The sequence below is a fragment of the Fragaria vesca genome, linkage group LG2, assembly GCF_000184155.1.
Source record: "Fragaria vesca subsp. vesca linkage group LG2, FraVesHawaii_1.0, whole genome shotgun sequence".
Classification (NCBI taxonomy): domain Eukaryota; kingdom Viridiplantae; phylum Streptophyta; class Magnoliopsida; order Rosales; family Rosaceae; genus Fragaria; species Fragaria vesca.
In genome coordinates, this window is record NC_020492.1 from 934459 (window position 1) to 944968 (window position 10510).

Here is a 10510-nt window from a genome sequence, read left to right on the forward strand (position 1 = left end):
CATATATATATATATATATATATAATTCGTCTAAATAAAGTGTGTGTGTATATATATATATATATTTACACATAATCAAGAAATTCGGTAGAGATTTTTCTATTTTTTTATTTTAAAAATTCGATACAGAATATGCCTTATATATATATAGATATCATAATTTGAAACTACAAAAATAAAATATTAAAATGGAACTAAATTTCGATTCACAAAGATAGAAGGAAATTTTAATAAATTTACGAAATTGATTTATGGTATAAAAGCCTAATTTGGTATGATTATTAACTTGGTCATTATTATTAATAAATTAATTAAATTTGGTATATACACATCCATATTAAATGGGTAAGAAAATATTTCATATTAGTATGTAGCATTCATTAATTATCAAGGTAAAAATTGTATTTTTACCTAAAAATGAAATGACATCATTTATTAGATTGATAATGTGTCTATGTGACATGACATATCATATAGAATTAATACCATAAATCTTAGATCCTTTAGCACTACCCATACTTTTATTATAAAGTACATTTCAGTATCTAATAAATTGCCCTCTTCTGTATATACAGTAAATACTTTTATTTTGATAGACCAAATCACCAAAATGTGTATTTCCATAATTTTTCTTCTTTCCTTGAGATAAGTAAAGAGCAAAAGGGTAAGATTCCCCAAAAAGAAAAGATACAAAGTGGGGAGTGTGACCAATTAAGGCAATGAACAAGAGAAAATGTAGATAAGGATGTGGTCGAGGCAAGCATCAACATCCTGAACCAGACAAAACAAGGTGGGGAGCATCTTTGAGAGGCTCCAAACAACTCCGCATTTATCGATCGAACCCCTCAAACCCAACCCCAACATCCCCACGACGACGTGTGAGCTCTTATCCCCCATTCCCAACTCATTCTTTTCTCATATATATAGGAACCACATATTGCCAAGCAGGTTAAGCTAATTCAACATCGTCAAAACACCCTCCTCTAGTTCTTTCTTTCTTTCTTTCTTCTTCACCCTCATCGAAATTCTCCAACTTCTATCATGGAGGTCATGGAAGGTGACAACGTGAGAACATTCGACATGGGTGCACTTAGGTCAAGTCTTCCCCCGAAGTAAGAACATAAATCTCTTGTTCTTTAGCATTCGGATAGTTTTCACGTTTTTATGTTCCACACATACCCTCCTTTATCGTTTGGACTAATTGCTTAAACTTGTATGTTTTACGTCGAATACTGATAGAATGTTTTTGCTTTCTCAGCCGGAGAGGGTTGTCAAGGTACTACTCTGGAAAAGCACGATCATTTACGTGCATGGCCGATGTCCGATGCCTAGAAGATCTCAAGAAACCGGAACATCCCGATGCGAAAAAGAGGAAGAAACATACGGAGAAGAAGAACTTTCCTGTTCCAGCTCCATATCCTCCTCTTGCATGTCGACGAGTTTCTAGTACCACCCAGTTTGCTACACCCTGTGTTGGTGTGTGAAGATATATCCATGAGAAAGAAAAAGAAAACAAAAAGAAAAAACATAGAAAGGCATTCCATTGTTGTTCGGCTATTACTCAAGTTTAGCATCCAGTTTAGTTTCCTAAAAACCATGTTCGTTTTGGAGTGCAAAACGCTGAACTGGATAGTACATTATCCTTCTTTCTTGGCAATATGTTGCTGTTTTTACTCCAAAACACCTCTGTAAATAAGTAAATTACTTGCATTAGATTTTAATCTTCTTTTGGTTTTTGTTTTGGTTTTTCCCATACAGAAAAGCAATGGTTACGTTATATTATATATAGAGCTGTAGTTCGGCGTTCTATGTGATAAAACAAACTTATATGCATTTCACCCTTTTCAAGTCGGCTTTTAAAATTTTCCATAGAGAGGAGTCAAACTCGAGAATTTGAAGTTTTTAACCCTCTATTTGTGCAAATTGGAAATCTTATGATGTTCCAATAAGAGATGTAATGCAAGTGCAGACTGCATTAGTCAGACCGCAAATCCTCTGCTTCACACCAGATTGTACAATCAGGATGCATTCAAATAGAGATGCCTACAGCACAAAAGCTATTTCGACATGGACAAGAGTCTGCAATATAATGGTCATTTCTTCAGTCACTGCTGTCATTTCCAAAGTTTTTAGTTCTCTTCATGTTACACTTCTATTACTCGGCCAACTAAGTTAGGAAGAATACACATTACACTTTCTAACCACCAAAAGCGGAAGAGGGGGAAAGGAATGACCATTTAACTTGTGCTGGCTCGACCTAACAAACTGCAAATTATGAGCCCCAAAATAATCAATGCTTCTCACTAATGGTACAAAAAATTAGTACCGACACCCCTCCACATTTAAATTCAAAACTATTGCAACCTCAACTTCTTGTTGGTGGCTGAATCCCGATTATCAAACATGACAACTTCATCGTCATCGTCATCAAGAACTTCCAATTTCCCATGACTTTTTGTATCACCAGCAACACTTGACATATCTGCATCCGAAACCTCGGATAGTTTCCTTTTCTTTCCAGGAGCAGTTTCAGCCTCATTATTCTTATCAGCCTCCAGTTCTGATGCACTTGATGTGCTTCCAGCATTAGCATTGGACTTTTTGTCATCCTTCACCACAGAAGTAGCTGGGGTCCATCCAGATAGAACCATTCCATCAGGTTCCTTCTCCTCATCAAATTCCTCCCTGAGAAATCAAATTTGCATCAAATTAGACATGTCTATCACAATCTCCGACAGATATGGAAGACATCAGGAAATGCTTCATATTCATCTATAAGTCGATGGTGGATGTCAAGTTCAACAGGAAGGGAAACAAAATTGCAGGATGAAAAGGCATCAATTCAATACGATTCCCAATGGTTTATTAAGATTCAACTTTTACATCTAGGGTGAATCACAATGGATCTTCATATCTTGCAGACATCCGATACCGTGTATAGCTTACAGATGTAATGGGGGTAATTTTAAATGTATGTAGGAAGCTGTATATATTCTTTCTCACCCGAGTCAAGCTTGATACTTGATAAAATAAAAATCTACAAATAAAACTAAAAACAACCTGTGTTTGATATTGATATTGCAGGACAGTTCTTGCTGAAGATCCTCAATTGTCAGCATGGTTCCACTAGTAACTGGAGAAGGAAACTCCGATAGCACCTAAATTTCATTCACAATATAAAAAGTTACTAAATAAACAACTGATACAGGTGAGTAGATTATGACAAGTCACATTAAGAGAACCATACCTTATCAAGGTTCGCTGCATAATTTCTTATCATGGCTTCATCCAGGTCATCACCAACTTCATAAAGAAGGGCTGCCCCGTGCATAATAAGTGGAGAGTTCATTCCAAGCTTGTTCTTAACTACCTTTTCAACTATGTCCCGCAATTTTGCACGGCTAGTATTGATCTCCAATGATAACGGTGTCTGCTTAAAATCAATTACATTGCATTAGTGTACACAACTTCATATGAAACAATAAAAAATAAAAATAAAAACACAGACAGAATGCAGAAAAGAGCATCTTGCATACCTCCGAACAGACATAGCAGGACTTGTTAGGTTCAAATGGTTCCACTGGCATGAGCAGCATCTTTTTTGTTGGATGTTCCAGACAATAAGTCATCCTACGTGACCGAATCAGGGTAGATCAAACGAGTTGCAAAACGAGTGAAATAAATATAATTCATAGCAGAAACTTTCCTGAATCATGTGAGAAACACACATTCTTCTAATAAAACTAAAACCACACGTCTGGATTTTTTTTTCTTCTCTAATATACACATACAAAACAGGTGTATACCAATACCAAACAGTGAAAGAAAACTTGTGGAGAACGTGCATGTGTTCAAATCATATTCCTTTAGACCAGAAAACTCTAAATGACTTGAAGTGGATGGAGCCCTATACACGTACCAGACAGTGTAAGTAAAGCCAATGTGAGTGAGAAAATATCAGATCAAATGGCTTTTATGCAGTAGAAAATCCTTTCTTCCCTAACATGTATGTGAGCAAAGACCCCTTGGCATATCCCCTTGATGCCATTAGCAGATATATGGTGTAAAGAGTGCATTTGTAAAAGTGTCTGTGTGTGCAAGGGTGTGCATACATATCAAAAATGAAAAGAGAAAAATATATTACAAACCATAAAGACACAGATGTTTAAATGTCTTGAGAGAACTACAGGAACAGAAAATAGCAAGAGAAATCAAGGAACATACGTCTCAGCGATACAAAACACATAACTCAAATCAAAGAGAGGGTGGGTATTGTACATACCTGTAATTTTTTGTGTCATTTTGCAGCACCTTGACTGTCTCAATGACAATCAACCCAGCAATAATTGCATTTGTTGTTGCAACAGCATGGACAATATTACCAGCAATACCTTTAGCTTCAAACAGACTATGCAATGGGATTCCAAAAGCAGTGGCCCTTATGTTTGCAGCAGCAGTAACAAATTCTACAGCTAACTGATCATCTTTATCAAAAGTCAAGTTCCCAATCTCCTGCAGACCCGGACCACAACAAAAGAAAAGAAGCAAAGACAAAAAAGAAAGTAAGACTTCAGTATTCACCTATGGAAATAAATGGTAAAATATGATATCTTTATTTAACTGCCAAGAGTTCGACTAACCTTTCCCCTTTTCATGAAAAATAGTTTCAAAGCCTCAAGAAAGACTCTAGAATTTTCCATGAGGCTCCACACATCTTGTGGATTCTTCAGTCCTAGAGATATCATGGCAGATGCTGCAGATGGATCAGTGGTTGCACCATTCTTTTCTACATTTCCATTCTGCTGACTGACATCATTAGGCAGGGCATCCCTACTATATATGGGCTTTGGTCTAGTACGGTTCTTCCATGTCTCCTCATTAGACAAAGCTACCTCAATGTTATAACCAAATACATGATCATATATTCTTCTTCCATACTGCTCGATGTCTTCATCTTTCCTGTGCTCAAAAACATCTTCTGCCTGTTCTGATGAGCTAGCACTATCACCGGAACGCACATTCAAATCATTGGCCTGACTCTTGTCCCCAAACAACTTTGCAAAGAGAAGTTCCTTCGCCCATACAATGCAGTGAACAAACTGCAAATTCAAATATTAGCCATGAGGTAGGGTCATATGGAAATAACGGATTTCGCGGCAAAGAACCACCCCTCCCAAATATATGTTCCACTGCAGAAACCATATAACTTAATTTTCTGAAGTAAAACGAGCAACAACGTTTTGGGGGTTAGGGCATCATTTAACAAGTCCTAGCATTTACCAATTACATACTAATTGAAGTGTGGGAAAAACAGTAATCCAAATCCTTTCTGCATGTTGGTTATTAAAGCCAGCTTGAATAATATTAAGGATTTACACGAGTTCTTTCGTTTCTTGGAGACCCATTCCCAATATAATTTGTGTCTCCATATACTTGAATATCTTTCATAGTGTTACAATTAGATGGTTTAGTTCAGAGGATTTACATAATTTCACTATTAAGCAAAATTCAGTTTTCAATACAACCCATGCAAATAGATACTCATAGACAAGCAAGAAACGAACAGGAGCAAAATTTAGAAACTTAACATCAAGTAAAAAGTACCATGTGTCAATACCTTTGATGGAGTACTCGTTATGGTGCAGACAGGGTACGTTTTGGGAGCAGGTTTAGGCTGGCATTCATAGCACTCTGTTATTCCCTTCACATGTACGGTCACCTGCTTTCAGAATCAACAGTAAATTTAAATGGAAGGAATATATATCACGGTGCACAAAAATAACTCCAGCACCCTTATACAAAACACATGCAAGGACAAATAAAGCAATCAAAGTACTGGAACTCCGAATACACTGGTCAAACAGCATGATTACTTTCCCACGTCTGATGCTCACAGAACAACACCAACAACAACATCAACAAAAACAATTATTAATAGCTTCATCAAGCACACTTGAAAAAAAGACACTTGGAAAGTATCTAGCGTTGTAGAGAAATTACATAGAGTTTATTGATGAACTGACAGAAAGAAAAAGCGCAGAGCTCCATTCCGACCTCTAGGTTCGCTAACGTAATGTAAAGAATGGGAGATAAAATAAAAAGAAAATACAATGCGTTGTTCATCCATATGCCTGAAGGAAGGGTTAAGATGATGATGACATAGTGACAGTTAATATAAATCTATTATGTGTATAAATACAAACATATCATCTAGAATTTTAAAGCATGTTTTAGAGATACTACTGTAGTCCTTAGCTCATGAAGTTATCCAACAAAGGACATGAATATTTTAGATTAAAAAGATAATTAGATAGAAAAATAATGGAGTTCACTGCATGACCTCTGATGAAAAGAGGCCTTTATGATATTCATTCTGCAACTGTAAAGAATCTTCCAGAACAAGACTCCACATACTAGCCACACATAAAGCAAAGAAAGTTTAAAACCCTTTTGAAAAACAAACAGACAAACAACATAACAACCGATACGAATTAACCAAGTAACAACCTATTTCAATTCAGAAACAAATCAAAAGTTAAAAACCATTTCTTGTAAAAAAAACAACTTTATAACAATAAATCACCTGTCCAAGGAACCCAGTAGTCCCACTTTCGATTAAAGGAACATCAGCTGCCAAGCATAGGCGATTCACATGTCGCCTGGCATCTAAGTTGTCAAGTCCATTCAAAACCACGTTAAATTGTTTAAAGAAGTCCACATTGAAGTCAGGGTCCTTAACATTTGCATGGTATGAAGTAATGCTTATATGAGGCCTAAATTTTAAGACAGCATCCCGAGCAACCTGTTGAAAATATTCACAGGAATTCTTATACAGACACAGATCCATGTATAAATATAAGTAGACAATATCACAGGTATACTTACTTTGGCCTTGGATTGCCCAACATGTGATTGTCGAAACAGGAATTGTCTGTTGAGGTTACTGACTTCTATAGTGTCCATGTCAATCTAACATAAACAACCAAACAAATGAATAACAACCTAGAGCAACAAAGTAATCCAGCTAAGTTTAGCCACCACACAATTTAGAAACCTAAAGTGAACTATTTCAATTTGAAGGCCATGAATAGAAATAACAGAGGATTCAATGTAGTAACCAAACAAGTAAAACTCATAACCCATAAATCCAAACTTCAACATACTATGTTCTACAATTTTGGCCTACAGTTCATGCTTTTTCTAAATTGGAAGTACCACTCAGAATTGTTAACTCTATCATAACACTGACAAAATGTGAATAGACCCAGATGCCAAGACAAATAGCAGAAATGAAGGAAGAAATTGGAGACACAGAAACATTAAACACTTTTGCCAACTGGGTTAGAGCAGTCTGAGGACAAACACACAGCCAATTTCACCGCAGAACTATTATAAGTGCCTCGCAGTAGCTCTGAGTCTACATTCTTTGGGTTTTACTTAAAATGAATGTGATTCCATAAAATCTTCCTATTGTTTTTATCACAACTTTTTCAAATTTCGCTCTCCTGGGTACTCTTAATAAACATTCTCCAATTTGTTATATTAACAAGACATGAAACTAAACCTTTACTCTAAATTGACACATAGTAACAACCACATATACACAACCAAATGTTGGTTAAGAATTTGGTACTTTACGAAAACCAAAAACCAAAGACATATGAAAATGTGAGACAAGAATACAGCAAGAAACCCTAGAAACCCTATCCTGAAATTCAAAAGGAAAAAGAGATAGGGAGAAGAGGGAAACACACAATATGAATGTCTTGGAATCCGGAGAGGGCGAGAGTCTTGAGGAGCTCGCAGCCGATACCTCCAGCCCCGACCATGAGAACTTTGGCGCCCTACAAAAACCCCAAAAAACAAATTCAAAAACATGTTACTCGAATAATTTAGGGTTTTGGGGTTGTGGGTATTTGGAGGAGAGTAGTACCTTAATAGCAGGCGAGTGTTTCTGGGTAGCCATGGGAGTCGGAGAGATAAAGAGACTAGAGAGAAGAAGAGTCAATCGAAGTGAAAATAAGTAGAAGCAAATCGTCAAATAACATAAAGAAGAGAGAGAGTGGGGAATCGAAGTGGGTACGTGGAGGGGAGAATCTGGAATGGTGGATGGAGGAGACCCAAGTGGGCTTCCAGGAAAGAGAGAGAGAAAGAGGGCGCCAAAAACAGCAACAAGAGGTGAAAACTTTCTCTCTCTTCTTCTTCGTCTGCAAAATAAATGGAAGAGAGAAGGGGAGGAGGCGGGTGTGTAGAGGTAGGGGGAGGTAGTGGTGGTTTTTTTGGGGTTTAACTCGTTGTTTGTCTACTTGCTGTGCCCAGTTAAAACTTAAAAGGGTGTTTTGTATTTTTGGGTAAAAAAGGGTGCTTTGTATTTGGTCATGCCAAATTATACTGTATATCAAAGGGTGGTTAACTGTTCATATCATAAGCATATCAACAGTGTACTTTTTTTTTTTAAATTTATGTAATTTAGTATTTTTTTTAGTATAGACTCTCTCTCTCTCTGCAAATATTTTTTTGCCCTCCATTTTTGACTTTTCTTCTACATTCTGAATCTTACAAATCAAAACAATTAGAGCATTTATATTTTGGGTAAAATACAAGACTAAATGTTTTGTTGTATAAAAATTGTTTTTTGTGATATCTCTTATACATATGTAAAATATGCATAATGTAGATACTACACCACACCAAGGGGCGGGTATACTTACCATTTTGTCTCAGTTATTTTTAAGAAACCATAATATTGTCATTAACCTTAGATATACAATCAGTATAATAGCTGGGTATAATTTGTATTAATAATATTCTATGAAGTACATATCAGAAACATTTCTATCAATCAATTACCCTATTGACCAGCTTTATAACATTGTTTTTGGATAAAATAATTTTAATGTCCATAGAATTTAAAATTATGGATTACAATTCCATGAATTTTATGATAGCTCTTATACATATGTGGAATATGCATAATGTGAATACTACATGGCGCCAAGACGCGGGTATACTAACCCTTTTACCCCTGTTATTTTTAAGAAACCACAATATTGTTATTAACCCTAGATATATAATCAGTATAACAGCTGAGTATAATTTGCATGTATAACATTCTATGAAGTACATATCATAAAAATTTATATCAATCAATTAACCCATTGACCAGCTTCATAACGTTGTTTTTGGAAAAAGTAATTTTAATGTCCATAGAAATTTCAAAATCATGACAATTACAATTCCATAAATTTAAATCCTATTAATTAAGCATTCCATTGTTTGGATTTCATGATGTAGAGTTTTAAAATGACAAGAATTTGTATTCAGACTAACCTTAGTTAAGGGAATTGACAAATGACGCTTATTTTGTGAGGAATTCAAGTCGGGAATTTAAGCTCCTAAATTTCACGATTATTTTCCCGTGAAAATTGCTAATTCTACGGGATAAGTATCCAAACGAGGGAAACCGTCCTAAGAAATTGGGAATTCCTTATGTTTGATTAAATTCTCAGGAATTCACCTACATCCAAACACATCGTAAATGTATACACCGCGCCAAGGCGCGGGTATAATTCTAGTGTATTACAAACTATAGTCTTGTTTATAAGATTGCAATTTTTAATTTTTGATTAGTTTATTGTGAAATATAATGTTCATTATTGTGGAAAATCTATTTTCTAAGCTTTTAATTGACTATCCTCTTCAATGAGTTCATATCTGCTCCATTTTCTACTATCTATTATAAGTTCAGTTGCTAATCAGTTAACTTCATTGGGCTGTGACATTTCTAATACTTTAATTTGGTTAATCTTCTTCCCCTTTCTGTTTTTCAAGCGATCTGATTGAATCAAATGGGAGAGACGATTCTTGTGATTTTGTTATGCAATTTTGTGTTTGCTATTTTGTTATAAAAAGAATTATGGTCGTGCCTAGTGACCGGCCCACCAATAGCCTCGTGTAGGTATACATTCGTTCAAATAAATACATGATCTTGTAGAGTAGGAAGCTTTGCTTTATTAAGAAGGTTTTGCACCCAGAAGGAGCAATAATTAAGGTTTTCAAATCTGTGGAAAATTCTTATAATTTCTCATGAATATAATTGCTCATTAGCTGTTGTGGTCCAAGTTCTCCTTTTTTCCACCAAGAAGCAAATTTTTAGTTTGCTAAAACTTGACCAAAAATAGTCAAAAACACTTGAAATGTTAACTCATCTAGAATACTATTTTTTATTTTGAAGTGTTATTTAATCATCTACGTCATCATATTATTTCCAACTTCATCTTCAGACATACATCTTTGGTATCTTCTCTAAATTCTTGTCATTTTGTTATCATGATTGAAATTTTTGTCGAAATCTCGGTATATTGTTTTGTCAATAAACATTGGTTGCAATTCAATTTTGGTTTCACAATTCAGAAACTCAACAGAAAATGGCCATTAAGTTGTTTGCTCATTAGCTATGAAAAATGCTAGACACACCAAAATGTTATACAAAAACTCTATACAAAATGAT

General features: G+C 35.3%; 1 protein-coding gene and 1 non-coding gene across 2 annotated transcripts; one reads left to right on the forward strand and one right to left on the reverse strand.

Annotated features, from left to right (window-relative positions):
* Positions 1-791: 791 nt before the first annotated feature.
* LOC101292168 lies at positions 792-1657 on the forward strand. The gene is made up of 2 exons (XR_183879.1): positions 792-1112; positions 1259-1657. It is a non-coding gene; the product is annotated as an uncharacterized LOC101292168 (transcript).
* Positions 1658-2060: 403 nt separating this feature from the next.
* LOC101292463 (SUMO-activating enzyme subunit 2-like) lies at positions 2061-8079 on the reverse strand. Its single transcript, XM_004289602.1, has 11 exons — positions 7934-8079; positions 7755-7844; positions 6886-6969; positions 6584-6802; positions 5618-5719; positions 4641-5099; positions 4283-4512; positions 3537-3630; positions 3248-3430; positions 3061-3158; positions 2061-2685 (listed from the first exon to the last, which is right to left on the reverse strand). The coding sequence occupies exons 1-11, from the start codon at positions 7964-7966 to the stop codon at positions 2355-2357; spliced, it is 1923 nt and encodes a 640-aa protein (XP_004289650.1). The 5' UTR covers positions 7967-8079; the 3' UTR covers positions 2061-2354.
* Between the last annotated feature and the right edge of the window lie 2431 nt (positions 8080-10510).

What these genes read in the sequence shown, in the direction of transcription:
- LOC101292463 (XM_004289602.1), bottom strand. Translation starts at nt 7,966, where the DNA reads ATGGCTACCCAGAAACACTCGCCTGCTATTAAG. An exon ending in TTTTCATGAAAAGGGGAAAG is followed by an intron (nt 4,513 to 4,640) that starts GTTAGTCGAACT and finishes CCGGGTCTGCAG; the next exon opens with GAGATTGGGAACTTGACTTT. An exon ending in CCTGCTATGTCTGTTCGGAG is followed by an intron (nt 3,431 to 3,536) that starts GTATGCAAGATG and finishes GATTTTAAGCAG; the next exon opens with ACACCGTTATCATTGGAGAT.